This window comes from Camelus dromedarius, chromosome 12 (assembly GCF_036321535.1).
Source record: "Camelus dromedarius isolate mCamDro1 chromosome 12, mCamDro1.pat, whole genome shotgun sequence".
In the NCBI taxonomy this organism is placed as follows: domain Eukaryota; kingdom Metazoa; phylum Chordata; class Mammalia; order Artiodactyla; family Camelidae; genus Camelus; species Camelus dromedarius.
The window spans coordinates 70380077-70403217 of NC_087447.1; the positions used below are offsets into that span (position 1 = coordinate 70380077).

General features: G+C 41.7%; 1 protein-coding gene across 2 annotated transcripts in view; it reads right to left on the minus strand.

Moving 5' to 3' along the window:
- Positions 1–12919: 12919 nt before the first annotated feature.
- PDGFD (platelet derived growth factor D) overlaps positions 12920–23141 on the minus strand; it is a 222971-nt gene continuing 212749 nt past the window's right edge. For both annotated transcript variants that reach the window (XM_064492855.1, XM_064492854.1), the window contains exon 7: positions 12920–14442. In XM_064492855.1, coding sequence (XP_064348925.1) covers positions 14317–14442 — 126 coding nt within the window. In that variant the 3' untranslated portion in view covers positions 12920–14316. The remainder of the gene's footprint in view (positions 14443–23141) is intronic.

Consider the following 23141-nt stretch of genomic DNA (forward strand, 5'->3'; position numbering starts at 1 on the left):
TGTTGGTGCATGATGGGTACTTCTGATCTGCAAGGCTGATTTTATTGAAATGAGGGCATAATGAGAAAAACTTACAGTCAGACACTGGAGATTCCTGCCTTTTCCCACCTTTCTTTGTCGGCCTCCAGGCCACTTGTCACCCCAAATTGTGTGACCGCTTATCAGCCCAGAGGTTCCTGCTTGTCTTTGTCTGCCCAGGGACCCCTGATGCTTACATGATGTAGAATTTCCTGCATTTGGCCTGCGCCCCTCCTTTCTGCCCAGTTCCTGCCATTTGGCCTGCTTTCCCCTTTCTCTGCATATATCTAGCCATCTGCCCGCTCTAACACTACAGATTGAGAACCACTGCTAGACTGATTTACAGGATTTGCTAATTGATTTGACATTTGGAGAGGAAGGGTGTAGGATGCCTCACAGGTATCTGAGCATCTGGTTCAGTGCTTAGCAAACTGAACCACCCATGACCCAGGGCTTCATAATCATTGTCCTCAACATTAGTTAGGATCTTTGTGAGAACTGGCTTAATCTGCAATCTATCCCTTCTACCACTCTTTCTCAAATGCACCCTCATCGGCCTTTGTCTTCAGCCTTCCATAAATGACCTCCAAATGCTGAACGCAGAGGTCATTCTGAATCCTCATCCTGTTTGTACCTCCAGCAGCATTTGACACAACTGGCCACATACGCCTTTTAAAAACGCTATTCATTTATCTCCAGGACTATATCAGTGACAGTGTTGGCGCTCTCAAATTAGGATAATTCAAGGAGGGTTTACTTACAGAGAGACTAATTACCAAGATATGCATAAGATGTTGGGAAAAGACAGGTGATTGGGCAGAACCTTGGGGCCATCAAAAATGGAGCTGTCACCATCTTTGAAAAGTTGAGGGCAGGAAGAAGTTATTAGAATTCCAGAGGAAATAAAATCATGTAATACAGGCCACGGGGGAGGAATGGTGACCTTCTGTTGAGGGTCACAGCCAGGCTGAAGTAATCTTACAGGGAAGAAATCAGAGGAAGACATAACCTAACCCAATGGTTCTCAACCCAGCAGCATCAGTGTCTTCTGAGAACGTGAAAACACAAATCCTTGTCTCCCCTAAGAACCAGACAAGAATCAGAGACTCTGAGGATGGGGTCCAGCACTCTGTATAACCAACCTTGCAAGTGAGTCTGATGCATTCTCAAAGTTGAGAGCCATTGATGTAATCTTCTTCCCTTCTTTCCAATCCTCTGTCAGGGCTCCCTCCCGAAAGTCAAACCCACCCAGAAGCTGGAGGGAACAGGAGTCAGTTCCATTAGGATGAGCCTCCTGGGACAGATCTAGGTGTAGAATGTTGACAAGAGCATCTGGAGGTGCGCAGGCAAGGCACAGCCTCGCACTCGCCAGTTGTCCGTCTTCACCGGTTATTCACTATCCCTTTGCCTCTAATCAATGATGTACCAGGGTGTGAACTTCTTCTCTATTTACTCTCAACTCCCCTTGTGATTTCATCCAATCTCCTGGCTTTGAATGCAACCTCTATCTATATCCTCAAACAGCCAAATCACATTTGCAGCCCCCACTCCTCCCTGAACCCTGGCCTGGCAAACCCACCTACTCATCTTGACTTCTATGTGGATGGTGAACATGTCCAGAATTAACCCCCAGATCTCCTCCCTCAGCCAAACCTCTTCTCACAATATTCCCCATGTCAGTTAGTGACAACTCCATCAGACTGTTCACTCAGCCCCAATCCTTAATTCCCTCCTTCTTCTAAAGTCCTTCATCCTATCCATAAACAAATCTTGTCAGTTCTGTTTTCCAAATATGTCCAGGACCTGAGCAATTTTTAACTTCCCTATTGCTACCATGGTATTCCTAAGCCACCATTATCTCTTGCCTGCATTACTGTTGCATTAACCACTTCCCAATTTGTCTCCTGGCCTCTGCCCCTGCCTCCCTCAGTCTATTTTTAACAGAGCCAGAATTGTTTACCTACGAGTCAAAACAGATCATTTCTCACTGCATCAGACTATGTCATCTTTCACCTCAAAATCCTATGGAGATTTCCTGTCTCAGCCAAGCTAGATATCAGCTTCACTATCAGAAGCAGAGACATCAGCTAATAACCACAGATTTTTCTTTCTTTCTCAGGCTATGTATCTAGAGTGGCTCACACGGGTTCTGTTCAACAGCTCATTGTGGTCACTCAGGGTACTGGGTGATGGAGGCTCTGCCTGGGCATACACTTTCATCATCACTGCAGCAGTGGGAAGGGGATGGGAAAATGTGCAGTGGCTTCTAAAGACTCCACTCCCACTCAGAACTGACACGTTCTACTTCCATGTTCATTTCATTGCCCAGAGGTGCCTTGCGGTGCAACCAACCACTACAAAATCTCAGTGTCCTACCAGCATTCATGTGTACGCATCTGCGGGCTGGCTGGGAGTCAGCTTATCTAGACTTGGCTAGGCTGGGTGGCCTGCTTTAAGCTACAAGTCATCTGGGATAGCTCTGCTTAATGAGTGTCTCATCCTCCTCCTTGGGGTTGGTGGGCTAGCCAGGACATGACTTTTCATGGCGACGGCAGGAGTGCAAGAAGGCAAGCCCATCTCAAGCTGTCACTTGCATCATGTCTGCTTGCATCCTGTTGGCCAAAGCAAGTCACATGACCAAGACCACAGCCAAGGGGTAAAGAATATACTCTGGACAGAGAAGCCAGGGCATGAGTGTGGATGCAGAGGGGTGAAGATTTAGGGCAAATGACCCAATCTATCACACATGGCCACAGCTGGCTTTAAAAGAGCAGGGAAATATAATCCTCCTTGTATGCGTAGAACAATGATTGAAAGTATTTGATGAATACCACTAAAAATCTTCAGTGGTATAAACCAAAGTCCTTACAGTGGCCAAGAGGTTTTGATAAAATCTGGCTTCTACTATTTTCCTAACTTCATCTCCTACCACTCAATCTAGTCCATGGTATTCTAGCCTCACACCAAGCAAGCTCTTACCTCAGGGCCTTTGCACTTTCTCTTCATACTGCCAGGGGATACTCTTTAGTATTTATTCGCATGGCTTTCTCTCTTATGGCCTTCGGATCTCTACTTCAGACAAACATCTTATCTAAAACTGAATTCCCTTCTACTGCTGATCCTCCCTTTTCTGCTTTTATTTATCTGTAGTCATAATACTTATTTCCTTCTCACATATAATATACATCTTATTTATTTATCGGCCTCCCCTCACTATAGGCTCCCTAAGGACAGAGATTTTGATCTGTTTTGTTTACTAGTCCCAGAATCTATCAATGTGTCTGGCATACAGATGTGCACAGGCATTTAATCACTTTTCATTAAATAAATGGACTATCTGGGAAACTGATATTTTTTGTCACCAGAAAGTTACTGCCTTTGTATTTCAAGAGTGGACTGACCGATTCTGTGGCCTCCTCCAGCCCAGTCTGACTGACTGGCCCCTCTACCTCAGCCGCAGTCTCCTCTCCAGGCAGTATCATTTGGCAAAGGCAGCTTTAGAGAATGGATGGGGAATTTGAGGGAAAGCCAGGATCGTGTTGCTAATATCATCCTCCAAAGTCAGTGGTGCTCACACGGGGATGAATTTTTTCCCCTGGAGGACATTGGACCATATCTGGAGACATTTTTTGATTGTCAGTAATAGGGGGCAAGTGCATGTAGTCAGTGGAGACCAAGGATGCTGTTAAGCAGCCTGCAATGCCCAGGACACCCCCCCCCCACCTCTTGGAAACAAAGATAATCCCACCCAAGTGTCACTAGCTCTGAGCTTGGGAAACCCTGTCCCAAGGGAAATGGAGTGACCCTGATCACACTGGTTCTGAAAGCTGCTTCAGATAATCAATGTTTTACTTCCTATTAGTGTTAGACTGTAAATAGCACCAGGGCAGCAACTGAGAAGATGCTACCCATTGGTGCATTCCTAGCCTGAAAAGTAGGTTCTCAAAAAATAACTGTTGAAGAAATTAACAAAAAAAGATGCCATCTTAAAACACTAGATATTCTAGACACAGCACTATGATGGCGATTAAGCTGTGCCTGGCTTCCTTTATTCTATTTTAAGTTCAAACTCAGACTTGTACTATCCATAGCTCTGTGGCTTTTAACCTATTTTGAGTTTCTATGAGAAGAAACAGGAAAGCCATATTAATCCCAGTCTTGTGCAAAAGCTTATATATTTGTTTAACATGTCTGCTGAAGGAATGTTTCCTCCTATGGATAAAACAGGAAATGGTTTTAGTTCCTGGAGAACGTAGAGGTGACCTTACAGTTTTGGAATTCAGAGAATTATTTTTAGTTTGTTTTTGAATCCATTTTGGGGTAAACAGTTGACCAAAACATTTCCTCCTCCTTCTCCTTCTTCTTTTTTTTTTTTTTTTTTTTCCAATTTATACACTTGCTGATTTGGTTTAAGTTTTTCTGCACTGCAGGCTTCAGATGCATGCCAGATGTATTTCTCAGTAAAGCTAATTTGTCAGAGTTTTAGATTGCACTCAAGTGTCTCCATTTAGGCATGTGCATATATGGGGACAATTAGTTTGTCACACCAACCTTCAGTTTTTATTTATGTAATAACCAAGATCTATTTGGTGCCTATATGAAGTTTACTTGGGGAAAAATCAGGTTTTTTATCTAACAAAATGAGGGTTTCAGTGCATAACCAAGGTGATTTATTCCTACATATTGAGAGCACACTTTGCCCAGAGACACAGCAATCAAATTGGAAAAAAAAAAAAAAAAAGGAAAAAATGCTCAATTTCAGAATCTAGGATTTAGTAAAAGACTGTGGCTTTGAAGAAAATTGCTGGATCTTCCATCCCTCAACCTCCCTTCTACCACTGTCTTCCTCATGATGGTAAAAGATTCTAACGTTCACCTAGAAATCCTGGATCCTTGGAGACGTCCTAGACTCCTCTCTTTCCCTCATGCTCCGTATTTAAAGCTCTGCTTTCCAAATATATCCTGAGACTGTCTGCTTCTCACTCCTCTGCTTCAGCCTCCCTAAATGGGGCCTCCTATCCCCCCTGAGCCTGTTTCCTTAAATGGTCTGTCAGCCTCTACTCTTGTTTTCCTGGAATCATTCTTCTGCACAGTGTGAGGTCTTTTCATAGCTTGTCATCTCATCTCCCTCCCCTGCTCAAACCTCTCTCAGAACTTCCCAACATACTCAGAAACTCCAAACTCCTCACCATGGCCTACAAGACCCCACGTGAACTGGCCCCGCCTGCCTCCTTCACCTCTGTGTTCTCACCACTGCTTCCTTGTCCACTCCACCCTACCCCTCTTGCTGTTCCTCACACCATCCTTAGCTCGTTTCTGCCTCGGAGTCTTTGCACCTGCTATTCCCTTTGCCTAGAATGCTCTTCCCTGAGATATTTTTACCTATTATTTCCTCAATTCCTTTAGATCTCAGCAAAAAAATATATATATATATATTTTATATATATATATATATATATATATATATATATATAGCCTCCTTAGGATGGAAAACTTCCTTTGTCCCACTTGCTTTGTTTTTCTTAACAGCACTTAATATAAGAAATTACTTATGTGTGTATTTTCTGTTTCTACCTTGGTGCAGATTCCACAAAAGCTGCAGCACCGTGTCGCTCATTATCCCTGCTGCTTAGCATTGTGCCTACCTTATAGAAGATGCTCAATTATGATGAATTAAACAAATGAAGCTGGACCAGAATGCTCAATGATGACGTCAGGGTCCATGTTTGGGATTATAACTGAAAAGACTTTATGGAGAAATTATTTAGTTCTGCCTCCTGTCCTTGGACAGATAGTGTTGCCATGTGATGAAGGATGCAGGTTGCCTAGGAACTGCCTGGAGTTTACTGCTTGTTGACCTTGAGTAATTTATTTAAACCTTTCATGCTTCACTCTTTCATCTTTATGAAACATGCTAAGCGTGATAACTTTGCTTTATAATAAAAATGTTATATATATTAATTTTTAATTTACTAAAACCCATTCATTATTATTATGAGAATTAAGTAAATACATGCAAGCATCAGATAAATTCACAGCACATTGTAAATACTCAATAAATGGGCACTGGTATTACAGTCAGTATCCATTATTTGCAGCTTCTGTATTTGCAAATTTACCCACTCCCTAAAATTTATATGTAACTCCCAAATTAATACATGAAGTTTTTTTTTTTGTGGTTATTCGCAGACATGTGTGAGTGGTGAAAATTTTGAGCTGTCCAACACACGTGTCCCCAGCTGAAGCCGAACAAGGCAACACTTTGCCCTCTTGTTTCAGCTTTCATACTATAAGTAAGTGTCCTTTTCATGGTCTGTTTAGTGACACATTTTTCACATTTCTGTGCTGTTGACCTGGTCGTTTATAATGGCCCCCAAGTGTAGTTAAAGTGCTGTCCGGTGTTCTTGAGTGCAAGGAGGTAGGATGCACTTTATGAAGAAAATATGTGTGTAAGATAAGCTTCATTTAGGCATGAATTATAGGGCTGTTGGCTGTGAGTTAAATGTTAATGAATCAATAGCATTTATTAAAGTGTCCTTAAACAGAAACACACATAAAACAAGGTCATGTGTCAGTTGATGAAAACATGGGGATCAGAGGCTCCTAGGAACGTAAGCCTGTATTTCCCCTAGGAGCTCTGGTTCAGTATTTTTGCTAATTCAGTGTTCATGGTGACTTTACAGAACGTAACTGCCCTGAATAATGAGAATCAACTGTTTCTCTTCCCTTCCACTCAGCTAATCAACTTCTCCAGCAAGCAGTTTTTCATTCAAAATCTCATTTCATCACAATTTTTCCCTCCACGATATTTCATCATCTCCATCATTTGATATTCTCAGAGAACCCAGGGGAGGGATCTGGCCAGACGCCCAGACCCACAGGAATGAGGGGCTCCCTCGGGACTCAGCCACCTTCGGTGTGCTGACGTCATTATTTGCTCTCCCATTGAGGATGACTTTTCCGGGTCTTTCTGGTCTGTGTGGAAGGAGTGTGGCTGCCAGTAGCCATTGACTGTTACATCCCACCATCCAAATGACTGAAGAGAGACTGTGACTCTCTTAGTTTCATCCACCCTGAGGAAGACTCAGGTCCCTTCTTAGATCAGGTACCACAACCCTGGATATTCAGCTGAGGCTTGTGTGTGCGTGTGTGTGTGTGTGTGTGTGTGTGTTACTGTGTCAAATCTTATTGTGGATGCAACTTTGTGGGTGACGTCTCGAGTCTAGAACCGCATTGTCTGATACAATAGCCACTAGCCACATGTGGCTATTTACATTCAAATGTAAAATAATTAAAGTTAAGTACAATGAAAAAGTCTTCAGCCATACCAGTCACATCTCAAGGGCTCAGTAGCCACGTGTAGCTGGTGGCCACAGTACTGGACAGGCAGACACAGGACACTCCTGTCATCACAAATTCCTATTGCATAGTGCCACTCCAGATAAAGTGGCTTTTCCCAGAAAAGGCCTGGAGGTGGGGGTAGGGAGGGGTGTTTCTGGGCAGTTAAATCAGTAGATTTCTCCAACATCTTCTCTGCAATACTTGATAAAACTTGCCCAGTCCCCTTGGAACAGTTTCTTCCTCTGGCACTCAGGATATTTTTACTCTCGCAACTGCCCTGTGATCCTTTTTCTCCTCAATCTTTACCCTCCTCTGCGTGACTCAGCCATCTCTGGGGCTTTTAATAGCTACACATTGATGACTTCTAAATTTACAGCTTTTCCCCGGACCCCTCTTTTGTGCATCTGTCCCACAGACCTAACTGATATTGTCAACTGGGTATGTCAAAGATCATTTGGCATTAATGTCTGACATTGAATTCTTGATGTACAGATTTCCTCCTCTGCCCCCATCTCCAGTCTCAATAAATGACATCTCTAACTGCCCAGCCTGTTATATCAGAAGCTTTGGAAAAATCCTCGACATCTTCCTTCACCTCCCTCAACACCCTATTCATCACCACCTCTGGTCAATTACATTCAAAATATTTCTCTAATCTAGTCACGCTTTCTTTTTTTCCCATTTCTAATGCCATGTGCTCCTTTCACCTTCCCCCTGGTTAATATTTACTTAATATTTATTCAACTTTCCGTTTCTGCTTCAAAGTCATCTTCTTAAGGAATCCCTCCCTGCACCTGATCGAAATTCTGCCTTTTAATGTCATCCCACACTATGCCTCTCTTTTCACAAATACAGTGGATGATTTATTTAATTCCTTGTTTAGTATCTACCCTTCCTTCTCTAGTTTGATAAGAGCAGGAAACGTGGCTGTTTTATTGTTCTCTAAATCTATTAGTCTGGCACTTACTGGGAGCTTGTTAGCCCTCGGAAGTATTTATCAAGTTTTTGGGACATGCATCTGTGAGCTTTTTTCCTTCTTCTCTATGGTTATGGCTGTCCTTCAGGCTCTGTCTTTATCTTCTCGTGGTCTCAGCTCTGCCCCTCTAAGGATGGCTCCCAGTCAACATTACAAGCCCTGGCTGTTCCAGGAGGCATGATCTCTCGTCTCAAAATTAGCCTCCCCTTCCTGCCTCCCTAGTTTTCTGAGAGGAATACTCTCAAAATTCCAACCCGCATGTCCCCTTCTTCCAGCACACCCCCAGCCTGCCCTGCCCTCCCATCCACTCTTTAAGATCCTTGAACCCTCTTTTTAACCTCTCTTGTGGTCTTAGTCCCTGCAATCAGCACCTCCTGGAGGTTTTCAGTGCACAACCACAGGGGGCCTACTCGCCTTCCTGTCTTGGCGGTCTCCCTTTTGTCCTCACATCTCACCTCTAGAACGTTAAGAGCTTCCTAATTTGAATCCCTACCATTGTCCTTCCTGCAGATTGGCACTTTCCACAACACGGAATTACAGAATTCTTCTGCGGGAAGGACCTATGGAACATGTTACCATTCTGATTTTGTAAAGCAGGAAACATAGGTCCAGAAAGAGGCAGAGCTGTCACTGTACTTAAGGTCTTCTAATTTTCCCTCTGATGCTATGACACTTGCAGCCCCCACTGTGCTCAGAAGCCCTCATGGCTGCTTCTCCCACGTGTGAAAGACAAAACTCTTTGCTAACCATCCACAACTTATCTAACATTTCAAAAATACCACCAATTGTTCCTCTATATAGATTCCTTTCCTTTCTACCACTTTCCTCTCTAGTCTTTGAACTGCACACATTTACTATATATATATATATATATATATATATATATATATATTTTTTTTTTTTTTTTTTTTTGCTGGAAGGATCTTTGTTTTTCTGTTTATCTTGCCTAGAAAATCTATCTCTAGTTTTATCCTCTGTGAATCTTGTGTTTTGAAGCCCAAAGCATGCCTGATACATGTGCTTTAAAACATTTTGTTGTTGAATAAATGAATGAAACATTTAAATTTGTCAATTTCCCCCATATTGATTGTGGCTAAATTTTCTTTGATAGGAGTCAATAAATATCCACCACCACATTCTGAAGTTTACACCACAAAGGACAATATTGGGAAATATTTACTTGATGTGCTCAACTCTCAAAATGCAGTGATTTCTTGGCAGTAGGCAATTTTAGCCTCTTAATTGTTCATTTGGGAAACCATGAATTTGATCTCCTCATTTCCTCAAATGACCCCACCTCCTGAGCCTCCTCAAAGGACACATCCATCCTGATTTTCTCTGACTTGAAGACTGGTGGGTAGAGGCTGGTGAGAAAGAGAAGGAATGTGGAAGTCACAAGGAGAAAAGAAAACCTAGAAGACACTAGAAGAAAATGAGTTTGTAACACTGCCTCAGAGATACAGATTAGAGAATGCGACCAGGGGACCTCAGTTCTTAAAAGAGAATTTGCATTGCAGGCATTATTGAAAATACACATGGAATCCCAGAGTGATTTTTAACATTTGGTTCCTGGCCACTAAACCTGGAAACCAGTATCTAGGAGTTCAAAATAATTAGATAATCAAGTGCTTTTATTAGAAAATGAAGATTTCTTGGCTTGTAACTTGCTGCACTGAGTACATAAGCCTTTATTATACACTCAGCTTCATTCTCTTCTAGTGTGATCTGCTAAAGAATTTTTAAAGCTTCTATAGAAATAACATTTATTTTAAAAAGGTACAAATTAACATGCAAATTCAGAACTGTAACATAAACTGCAGGTACGAAGTCTTAAATTAAGTGCTTAGTTGCTTATCCATTGTCGATGTCTAACTATGGTACTTGGGAGATATCCGTGTGTTATATTAAGTTTTAAAGGCCTGTGTAGTCTCTAAGTTGATCGTTAAAAAACAACAGAATTTAAGTGAATGTCAATAAAACCAGTGAATTATAAATAATCTCTTTTCAAGCATATTTGATCAAAGCTGTCAAGAAGCAAAATTGTATTTCCTAAGATTTCAGGCATGAATGCTAATCTGTGAATTTTAATTTCAAGTTCTACCAGAGGACTTTAGGAGAATATAAACAATTTGGACATCTGTTGAGTTGTTCTTGGAATAAAACTGGACAGACACATGTAAAAATCGAAGTTATCTATATGAACTACTCTGCAGAGCATTATGTGATCCGCCCCCCCCCCCCCCGCTCTTCCCCCCACACCATGACTCACACATTCGCTGGTATTTCCGATGGTAAAACTGATTCTTGCCACAGGATAAATGTCTCTACTCCCTTTCCCCAAACAACCCAGAACCACTAAACTAAATAAAGTGGCAGAGTTTCACCCAACACCGTGCAGCTGCCGTCTTGTCTTCAGTGGGATGGAGAATGAAAACTGAGCTACACGTTAAAGCAAAAGGTTTTTGGAGCAAGATGAGCTCTCTTTTTGCTTTGCCCCTGCCCCCAACAAGTCACACACCAAACGCCATGGAAGCACAGCCCCAAAATGGTCCATAGAGTGGCAGACTTGTCACCATACCCAACGCCTTCTTCTAGCTCTCTCTCTGATGCACCATGAAACTTGCAGCCCCCTCCTGCTGGGAGGGAAAGCCGCCGACGCCCACAGATCACGTCCTAGGAATCCTTACAAATGCCACCAGATTGACCATCTGCCTCAGCATGACTGGATATGGTCTATAACTTACTGTCCATCTGCAAGTGCTCATGTGATGAGGGAAAACGACATAGGGCTTTCAAATCTATTATTTTAAAATATTTTGGACATTTGAATGTATCTTTTAGTTCAGGCATTACCTGGAGGGGGTTGTTTGTTTCCAAATAATGAAATAAACTCGTATTGCTTAAAAAAAAAAAGAAAAAAGAAAAAAAAACTGTGCTGGTGACACTGACCTGCCAGCTGGGGTGTCCATGTAGGTGGGAAGAGGTGAGAAGGTGGACCTAAGGGAACTGTGTCTGTCTTGTTACTGATTTCAGGCTCACAAGGAAGAGAAAGTCTGTCAACTCTCTGAAGCAAGGAATGTCAGAAGAGAATATCTCATAATGAAAGAATATCTTTCATTATTCAGTGGGGGGGGTGGCGGGGGGGGGGCAACAAACAGTCAAAGAGCAACCACAGCAGCAAGAAAACAAAACCCAAGTCCTGCCTCACTTCCGGTTTCCTGCGGCTTTCAGGACAGAGACAGAGTCAAAGCTTGCTGCCAAGGACCGATGTTCTAAAAACAGGCTCCCCCAAATCACCCCATCTTGTCACTCCGAACAGCTCTGTGCTTTTGGGGAAGTAAGTTTGTAACGCTGTACACCTTTGAAAACTGCAGTAGAATACGAAATAATGGAGTCGTTTTGTTCATAAGCAATATTTATTTTTCATGAAGATAAGAGGCATATTACATTTACTACAGAAAACGCTATGTGAGGAAAAAGCTGCATGTTACCGATACGACCAAAAAAAAAAAAAAAAAAAACCACCACCAAAAACCAAAACACATAAAAAATTCCACTTACGAAAGTGTTCTGCCCTATTAGAACATATCAAATGGAAGGCATGATTCCAGGTGAGTGAGCCATGCAGAAATGTGGATTTATTAGGGTTTGTTTTGAAATGTAATTTGTACGGCGGGCTTTTTATTCCTTTGATGGCAATGAAACAGATTTATTGGCTACATGTTGGAAGGGCAAGAGATAACAGATAACCAAGGGAGAAGTTTTAATAAAATACTCAGGAAAGGAAAAAAGAAGTGAGTGAATATGCCTGCGTACATTTCAGCTAATAAATAAAAAGTACAGATAAGGCTTTAGCTGAAAACCATCCTGGTTATTGCAGCCTGGAAGGTTTATTGAAAATTGGGTAGAATGCTCTAATTTTTCATACTTAACAGCTGAACAAGCCAGAGGGACGGAACATACGTTTTGATTTTGGTACAGGAAGCCGATGTCCTCATAGGAAGCCAGCAAGTGGCCGTGGAAGGGGAAGGGTGGTTCCTGACTGTTGAGAGTGTCTGCCTCAGCTATTTCTGATCATGCTCTGAGATTCTGGACAACAGAACAATTAGAGTGGGGTTTCTTTTTACGAGTCATCCCCTGAGGGGAAAACTGGACGCTGGTAGGGAATTTTTGAAAGCACGTCTTCAGCAAGCACCAGCCTTTCATCTCAAAGAGCCGAGCAGAAATGAGCTCCCGGGGAGAGTCGTGAACCTGGTCCTGAGAGCACCTGCCCAGAAATCCAAGTGTACTTAGGCCACTCATCTGACACTGGGGCTTCACGGACCCGGGTCCCAGACCCCTCACTCAGCTCGGCTGTAGTCAGCAGAGCCTGGACTCAGGGAAGCATCTGGCTCTCCTTTTTTCTTTCAAAGTAGGAAGAAAAATGTCATTCTCTCTGAGCAGCTCCTGAGCTATTTCGATTTCAGTGTTGCTCTCTGAAGAGTCTGGCTTTGGAGAAGGACGGATCACTTCCCATGCCTGGAGTCCACCTCTAAAGTTGTAACAGACTCTAAGGGGTCAGGGAGGAAAAATCACTCTAAGTACCAATTACTGCCACCAATGTAAAACCAGTTTCCTAGTGGGAGGGCAGGGCCAAACTTGCGTCCCCACGATCTGCAGCATGGCTTCTAGAACAAGCTCCATAGATTTGGAAAGAACCAGAGACCTCAGCTCTCGTTTCACTTAGTTCAGAAACAGGAATTCATCTGAACTGGATGTTGAGCATCTGATTAGGAATTTACATCAATAAAAGTGGGTTGTTTTAATACACAAACATTTATAGGCTATAAATAATCCATGATGGCTTGTCAAATATAAAAGGCCATTGTAAATCTGTCTGCATATGGGAGACAGGCCCACAAAAAAGCAAGATATATAAAATTTATCGGCATGGTTTGGAGAGTTTGAATCCATTATGAAATAAGGTCTCTAATCAAATATTCCATCTGATTCTCAGTTACGTTAATATTTCAGTGCTCACTTTTTGACTTTCACCTGCCCGAATTTTTCAACGAACACGATTTTGAAAGGCTCATACAGAGTCCCCATGCCACTCTCCCAAGAAGTTACTTCGGTGGAGAGGTTTCTGAAAAGAAACAATTCAAAGTTCTGCTGCAGCTTATAAACTGTCTCTCATAGGATTATAATAATAAACCTTGTGAGAAAGTGTTTTTGAGACAGGTGGTAATGAATTTGCATGCCTCAGCAAGATACATAAAAAGAAGACTTCATGACTTTATTTCGAAAGCACCTATATTATTATGGCATGCATTGGAGACAGGTAATTATTATCTACACAGGGAAGCATGCACGTAGTACATCTCACGGGAAAAATGCGCAAGAATGTGCCTTTTGCCAGACACCACATTTTTCCTTTTTTATAATTAAGATGTATAATGAAAAAAGCTCATCTATTGATTCTTAATATACAAGGTCCTTTCTTTAAAAGAGCAAGATTTGAAATTGTTTTGTGATTCAAAACATCAAAATAAACAAATGAAGCTTCCAAATCTTCCAAAGACACGTTTTTGTGTATTTACATCCCTTATTTTGTCAGATTTTAAGGGGCTAAATAACTCAACCATATGTGGGCTCTGGCAAACCTGGTGATATATGATGAATAAACCATTTGTTCTATTTACACATAGATGTGGAGATATATATATATATATATATATAAATGTGTGTGTATATATATATATATATATATTCTCAGACACTATTATTAGATGTAATCTTATATTCTCGGATACAGAGATGGACGATATACCTTTCTACTTGCCATGGCACTAACAAAGCTAGGCTGGAACTCAGCAGCCACTTGCGTTCATTGCTTTGCAGGCTAATAGTAAGTTCGGCTGCTGGTGGGAAAAGGATCTCTTACCACACCCTCCTTAAAATAAAGGTTCTGTCATGCTTAATGTAAGTACGTGCTCGTTCTTTTATCGAGGTGGTCTTGAGCTGCAGATACAATCGCACCGCTCATGGTGATCCAACTGGATGTCAACGAGCGCCATGTGCTTGGCTCTGCCCCTCCTCTTGAAATGGCCAGGCTCAAACTTTAACACCTAGGACAAGAAGCACATTTCCTGTTAGAAAGCCTCTGGTGCATAACTCGACTACATACTACTTACTTTCTTTATGACAACTGGTTTTTAAGCCTTTGAAGAGCCAACGAAAGCTATGGGCTTGCTATGAGAATGCACACATGTAAATATTGTTGCAGACAATCATTAACTCCTTGAAGTAATGGAGTCCACTGATCACAGAGTAACGCCTCCTGCATGGCCTACCTGCAGCACCAAGGTGGCCTTGGGTGTCCTAGCAGGCACTTATCGATAGCTTTCTAAGGGCCTGTTTTGTGACAGGTGCTGTCCCAAATAGTGCCAGAAGGGTTCTTCTCCACAGCATGTGCCACAGAGAAATAAAATACCGAGCATATTATTACCTCTGTAGACAGGAGGACAAATAAAGTCACGAACCCAATATGCTGGTAGATGTAAAAAAGCATTTTACCCTGATGAAGGGCATTAGTGGCCGTAAGTCAATGAAAATGTGTTTATGTTCTTATGTCCTTACATAACACACATAACATATTATGTTAAGATATAACACCTTTTACAGTTCAAAACAGATCAAGCTCCACCAAAACCTTTTTACATTAACGCCTGTATATCAATACAACATATTCAGTTATATATACACACATATTTATTTTTTCTCTTTAGATTCTTTTCCATTATATGATTATAAGAAATTGAATATAGTTCCTTGTGCTACACATTAAGTCCTCACTGTTTGTTTTACATATAGTAATGCGTGTCTGTTAATAATACATTTCTTAAATTCATAAAATACATCCTTAATTTTTGAATTAAAAAGTTTAAACATAATTTTGCAAATTATTAAATTTAAAGCTCACTCTTCTTCCCAAGCGTGACCTTGACTGGAGTCAAACATCACATTGTACATTACACTACACACTTGTTTTCCATCTACTCTGTAGTCAGTTTAATTGCTTCTTTTCTTGATGTTCTTAGGTTCCTGTTAGCCTTTACTTTTGATTTTGTTCTATTTTCCTTTTTTGACATTCAACTCTGCAGGACACCACCATACAATTATGTAGCATTTTACAGTCTTTAAAGAATTTGCACAGACACGCTACTTCTTTGCCCTCGGACGAACCACGTCACACTGTTAGAGAAGGTGTCCTCATTCACACTTTGTAGATTGGAGAACTGAGATTCCAAGGAGGCCAAGTGACTTGTCCCGGGTCTCCCGGCCCCTTGGACCTGGGAGCAGGGCTTTGTCTGCTAGGTTCCGAGCACACTCGGACCCAAGAACCCAACGCCTCTCTAATGTGGCCACGATTTTCTTTTGTGTCTCAAAGGTGGGTTGGGTACCACATGTGAACTGGGATGGTGACCTGATGGTTGGGTCTAGGTGAAGATGAGCTGCGGGGAAATCTGACTTTCAAGTCTGTATAACGTTTCATGGCATTCCCCCAAGTTTTTACTGTAGGTTGTTATTCCCAGCAATTTTCTCATCCTTACATCACCTGCCTCAAGTCATAAACAAACCCAAACCTCCTACTAGGAGAACCGGGCCTCGAGTCTCAGGCCTCACACATCCCCTTGACTTCAGCATTTAGCTCCATGGAAGTTTCTGGGGCGCTGCATTTTTCAGTGTCAATAAAACTAAAGAGCCTGGATTCTGCAAACACAGAGTGGAACACCGAGTCCTATTTGTAGAAGAGCTTCAAAAGAACACTTAAGAGTATAAAATGGATGGGGAGGGAAAAGAACATTCTAGAAGTGTTCATGAGGCAGGGCACAAAGACTCAAAATGATGTGATTTTGGTAAAACTAGTCCAAATGCCAGTTTTTATAGCGAATTATATTGTCCAGTCCCCCCACCGCAATTCTACTGAATTTACAATGTATACCACACAATTTCACGTGATTTTTTAGGCTTTCTATTAACTGTATTATATACACTTTGAAGACAAGGATAGCAAAAATCATCACTAAGATTATTGAGTATTTTACTAGATGCCACACGCTGTTGTAAGTGACTTTGCAACTATTAAATATTTTGGACTTCACTGCAACACTATGAGATTGGTACTTTTCTAATCTTGCTTGCAGATAAGGAAAGAGAGAGATTAAGGTCACAGAGCTAGTCACTGATGGAAGCAGTATGTGACTCCAGGTGGCCTAGCTCGTGCCCTTACCTAGGAAACTGAAATTTCGTTTGCTCAGGTCTGCAGCATGTTGGGGGCAGCTGCTGAAGAAATGCACCTGCGTGAACGTGGTGCGTGACGCCGCCAGCGCAGACGTGTGGGAACGTCTGCTCACAGTCTCTCTTTCGTGCCTCCTCTGTCTCAGCCTCCAACAGACAGAGTGGGCAAAGCAAAACCAGCCAGGAAATAAAGCAGAGGCCAAAATAAAGGGGTCCATGCTTTGCACCACTTTTAAGCCTTTCACAGCTTTGAAATAAAATTACACGTCCTGAGAGCAGAATTACAACATTTGCCTTTCTTTGCTCCATGTTCTCTCCTGCTGGGTCTCTGCAGGAAGGAAAATTGCTGTCTCTCCGTAACAAAATGAGTAACCAAGACAATGGATGAAGCGTATATTACATTTGGGGGTTGGAAGAGCCCGCGCATGACAGACATGAAAGCCCCACGTGCCATATTTGGTCCGAGTGCCTTGGAAGGGGTTAGGGGTCGTACTCCTACAACTCTGCCAAGAATTTCCCCAATATCAGTCACTACTGTCCGAGACTATCTGCCTGTAAACCAGATTTGGAGATTGGCAGATGCAGGGGAGGAAGATGATTCCGAAGAAGTTGAGCATATGATAAATAGTCCCCATTTAAAAAAGACCACTGTCAAAGCCTAGTAAGTTGCCGTCACCAACATCTGCAAAACCAGTGCTCTGCTGAGTTGCTTCCTTGTTTGATGGCAAATGAAGTGTGTGCTTTGGGACGAGAGCAGAGCCCGGCCAGTTTTTCTAACTGGTCGCCTGATTGTTCAGGGATTTTTCCCTGTGTTTTATATTAAGCGGTGTGAGCACAGTATATATGTGTTTTGCTGATAAGAGGAGAAAAATGAATTGGCAGACCCTTTCCTAGACAAGACAGGAAAGCACTGTTTGAACAAAGTGGAAATTGGACTGCTTTACTGGCTGATCACAGCACTGATGTTCAAAGCTTTCAGACCATGTAATAGTCTTAGATTCAGGTACACAGCATTGAAAGGAGGAGGAAAGCAAAGCTGATTTGAGACAGTATGGAAAGTTAAAAGAAAAATGAAAAGCCTTTATCTGAGAACACAAACTGTCTAGCATGGGTTATCTGGTCACCTTAAAAGGGAACGAACCATTGAATTAATTAAAACTGGTGAAGGACACTTACTAATAGGCACCATCACAAAATGCTTTCCTATTTTCTGAGCAATGATTCACAGCTGCAAGCACACACACACTCAAATAAAAATCCACTGAGGAGCAGCCAGCCATTTCTTATCACCTATGGCTGAAAATGGCAATCTTGACTCTTCCGCCACCCAGAAAAGCGCACAAAGCCAGGGACAGTTGACTTTACTAAATGGAGGATGACGGAGCCAGTTGGTGGTCTTCATACCACTACACAAAAATCAAAGATGCTCAGTTTGCAAATTACCATATTTCAAACGATATTTAACTACAGTTGCTCGCCTTGTTGCCAATAAACCACTGAATGAATCATTGCCATAAAGCTATTACACTAATAAAACAATATGGGCAGAAAACCTATCTGCTGAGTTGGGTTCTTGTTTATTGGGAATATAAAAAAAAAGGTCATTAAGACCTTGTAACAGTTCTCAAATCAATGGCTGACATAGGAACACAGTTCGTATTTCAGGACATGTGTGTTGTATAAACCAGATTCATTAATAAGAGTTTAAGATTCTATCCAACTCAAGGCAGGCAGCATTCAGTACACATAATTTTTTACCTTAAGAAAAAAAGAAACACTTCACATTTTTGCTTCCATTTTGACTTCTTTCATGCTTACAGACTTGATGAAAAATGTACACAGCATTAAGATTTTTAAGGGCTGGTACTCAATTTTTCTGAAACCCGAAGAGACTATAGCAGACATATTTTGAGAAAGGAACACATCTTATTTTCTACCTGGGTAACTGCTCAACTTGCAGGTGATGGTTTCAAGGGAGGCTGAAAGTTGTAACAGAGTGAGATCCTGAGTCCTGAGATACGGCACTCAATAAGAAAGGCACAGATGACAGGGCTCGGCTACATCTGGCTGACAAGCTAAGTATGACGGCGACCAAAGGCTGGGAATGATACTGAAGGTCTATAAAACTCTCTTGAATTTTGACAATGCAATCTTGACGTCTGTGGACATTTATTTCTATCAGTTTTCTGTGAGTGCTCTAGGTGCCTTTAGCTACAGTTCTACCTTTAGAGAACTGAATAGGTAAATGATTTTGACATAACTTTAGAGGATTAATGACTACATGTTCAGTCTACCAATTGCAGAAACCACAATGGATGCCTAGCTGGGCACCAAATTTCAGGGCATGGCATTAGCACTGACCATCCATTCATGTCCCAGAGGGGTCTTGTCTATCTGAGGAGTGTCATGCCCCAAGGTATGTTTGCTGAACTTTGGCGGGAAGTCCTGATGTGAAGCTTGGTTGACAAGGGAATCAATGCCTGCATTTTGCAGTTCTTAGACAGTCCCTTTACCCGTGAGTCATCGGGGCTGTAAGGAAGTGAGAACTGAGAAAGCCAGACCATGGTCTCAAAAAATTCCACCCACATCTGTCCTGTGCTTCAGCACCTTCAGACGCTTTCATTCACCCAAGATCCCCAAAAGATGAGGAGCACAGGTGTTGCTATCCATGAGTGAATAAACTTTTTCATAAGCAGACTACATGTAATAGAAAAGAACAAATCTGACTCCATATTAGATCTGATCCTTTGGCTCTAACCCTGTGCCCTGTTTTCTAGGCTTAGCCTTGCTGTTTCTGCATCTTTTGTAAAAGAATGTTGCCTTTAGCCTGAAATAGACAGGAGAGCCTGTTTTCAAGGCTCTGGCCTTTAAGGGTATTAACACTTTTTGCCCTTATATAAAGGTAACAAGTTGCAGAATGGAAAATAATGTTTGTTTTGTCGGAGGTTTACAGGGACACCATGACCTGATCCACATGGACAGCTGCAAGAACAAAGGATTCCAAGAACAAAGAAATCCTACACCAAGAAGTTTGCAACAACCAACCACACCCCCGCCCCTTTTTAGTATAAAAGGAGCCTGCAGTCTGACTTGAGTAGGATGACTCCAAGACATTAGTCTGCCATCCTCTCAGTCTGCCAGCTTTCTGAATAAAGTCATTATTCCTTGCCCCAGCACCTCGTCTCCCAATTTACTGGCCTGTCGTGCGGCGAGCAGGAGTTTGGACTCGGTAACATATACACATTAACTATTCCAGATTATCTTTATTCTTTTGCATTCACTGAGCACGTCAACCACCAATCTCTTTATATTCCTTATACAATTTCAGAAAGAAAAGAAAAGATTTGGGGAGTAGGACAGAGTGTAACAGTTCATGGATATCATATAATTTTAGATCTGAAAAACTAAAAAAATGTAGGTTATCGAGGGGGTTAAGTGAGGAGACCCGAGGCCCTGGGAGGTTTTGGGGCTGGCTCTGGGTGGCCTCCTGTGTGGCAGAGCTGAAACTTGAACCTACATCTAGTCATGTGATTTTTTTTCTTCTATTGTCCTCTCTCTTATAGGAAAACACAGGAAAGGCCCACAAGAGAGTTGTCTCATGGTCTCACTCAAAGAGGGAGAAAGGGGAAAAGGAGGGAGATTCTATATGGCTGTAGAAATGCTGTTTCCAGAAAAATAATAGAAAAGAGATTTTCTTTACTTTTGTTACAGTTAATTATTATCATAACCCCAAAACTCATCGCCTTTGCCAAGGAGTTGAAATGCTTTCCAAAAAACTGTTTTCCTGTCTTCCTAATCTCAATTTGCAATTTTAGCTAAATTTGTTTCAATGACATATGCTTAAAACATGTAAAAATTAAAAGTACTATTCTTTTATCTCAAGTCTCAAGCTGAGCACTTCATTACCTCTAATTAATATTTTGTTTCATTTATAGTATCTGCTAACATCTTTTAACTCTTAAGCTGTAACGGGCAGCACATTTTTAACATACAATTCTTATATTCAATATAAAATTAAAAAGAAGTCTCCAAAGTCATTTTTCATGTTTTCGAGAGATGGGAATGGTTCTAGACGTTGTAAATGTGCCAGAGACAGAGATGGGTCTAGGCTTAGGCTATTTAGTATGGTAGCCCTTGGCCATGTGTAGCTATTTACATTCAAACCAGTTAAAATTAAATAAAATAAAAAATTCAGTTTCTCATTTGCATCACACCCACTTCAAGTGCTCCTTAACCACGTTCGCTGGTGACTACCATCCTGGGTGGTACAGGTCTGAAGTCTCTCATCACTGCATAAAGTTCCCCTAGATACCACGGGGATGTCAGCATCCTGACAAAGCCATGAGAGGAAGGATGGACAAAACTAACTTCTGTCTTTCTTTCTCTATTGCCTTTTAAGTTTTTGGTTGTTGAGCAAATGGACCCAGCTAGGGGCCCAAATTACTAAAAAAACAAAAACAAAAAACAAAACAAAAAAACCCCAGTAAATATTAATTAAAAAGCTCACCATATTTCTAGGGAATTTTCATTATGCATTGTCAAGGGAAGATGAGGACTGGAATGATAGCATCCTTTAACTGTCTACACAGTATTTTCTGGAAACTTCCCTCTTTAAATGTCACCTTCAGAAGTATTTTTTATATTCTATATATGTCAAGAGGCCTAGAATGGTTGCTAAGAAAGTGGAAAAATACTTTACAAACTTTTGAGAGCAAGAAATATCACAGATGGTAACCTTTTACTGCACAGGGAAGAATGCTCAAATTCTTACAGGGGAAGTTGCATGGCCTGTGAAAAGAACAATATTAGCTTCCTTTTACGTATCATTCTAATTATTGATAATTTTATAACTATACATTTTAATTTCTTAAATCTTATTCCTTCAATGTTGAGCCTTGAAATATCTGTGGAGAGTCCTACAGGCTTGCCTCTGTGACGAATTCCAGTCACCCCCTTCAGGGTGCTCATCTCTCGTAAAATCTCATTTCACATCTCATCAGTTACAACCAGGAGCTGGGTAAACCGGTTTCTCATTTCTCTGAGTTCAGCACACAGACCCAAAACCAAGAGACTAGAGGACGAAGATTTTCCCCTAATGAGAGTGAGCTCAAGCAATCCCCACGTCTGGAAATGGCACAAGCCCACTGCCCTTTTCCACGGGGCGCCCGGCACAGTGAGCACTGGGACGTGTTTGCAGGGTATTTTAGGAATCTGGGGAAAATGTGCCAGCGCTGTGGGCTCCAGGCGTGCAGTTACTGACCGAGTGATTGATGTTGTTCGCTCCCTTTGTCCAGAACTCGGCAGTGATTTTGTTCAGAGCTCTGTAGACTCTGAGAAGTAAAAATACCATCACACGTTTCAAAAAGATGCTTTAGACAGCAATTTCAAAAAGATGGCAACATTTTAGACCCACGCATGTGACTGAACAAAGAGATCAAGGGCTTCCTCCTTGTCGGTATTAATTGTGAACAGAAATCTACAGGTAATAGCCCCTGTGTAGAGGGACGAGAATAGAACTAAGAAAAGAACCCTTCAGATTTTTTCTGAGTTAATTGTCAGGGGACGCAAGGGTCCTATTGGGTGTATATTTAATTCTTCTGTTTCCACATTAAGCCATTTAAGAAATCAAGCTATAACTTCTATCTGAGGAGAGAGTCAAGATGAAAACAAAGCACTCTACAAATGCACCAAAGGCCTGAACTCCCAGGTTTTTCCTCACTGTTAAGACAAGGTAGAGATCTTGCCACTTCCTGGTCTTATTTTAACTTGAACCAAATTATTGCATTCTGCACTTATCCTTGGGGAATGACTCAGCGTTACAAAATTCAGGTTCTTAGACACAAAGACAAAGTCCAATCTAGAGTTCATCAGGTCATACAAAAATAAAACACAATGAACACAGACAACAGCATTCTCTGGCTCTGAGAACATTTTTTTTTTCCCCTTTGAAAACTATGGGGTGGAGTTAAGAAATTCTTGTGACTAAGAAAACACGCTCTATGCGGGTCTAAAATCGTGTGTCCCTGTCGGAGGTAAGCATGGTGACTGTGGCCTCCAACCACCTACATTTCCCAAGTTGAAAAATACCATTTATGACGTAGCCCTTTTCATTTAGCTCAGAGATCACCTCCTAGCTTATTTTTGTTGTATTGTTTTCAGGAAGACAAAACAGCCATATAAGGCTGGAGATTTTATTCAGGGGGCACCATCCAGTCCTTTGCTCGGTGGATACTAATGCAAAGCAACTCAAACAGTGATTCCGAAGAAAAGTGTTTGCTTCGTATGTTAGTTAATGTTTTTAAACCCATTTTCTCTACGATGCTTCACCTCTCACAGATGCACTTCATGGGCACTATTTTCTTTGATCCCCAGAACCACCCTGCAGGGGATTATCAGATACAATTGCTTAGTCCGATCTCACATACACGAAAACTGCGTCTCTGCGCTGCTGTGACTCGAATGCGCTCCCACAATCAGGAAGTAACGGAGCTGCCGCCGAGGTCAGGAGCTCTAACTCCCCTGAAGT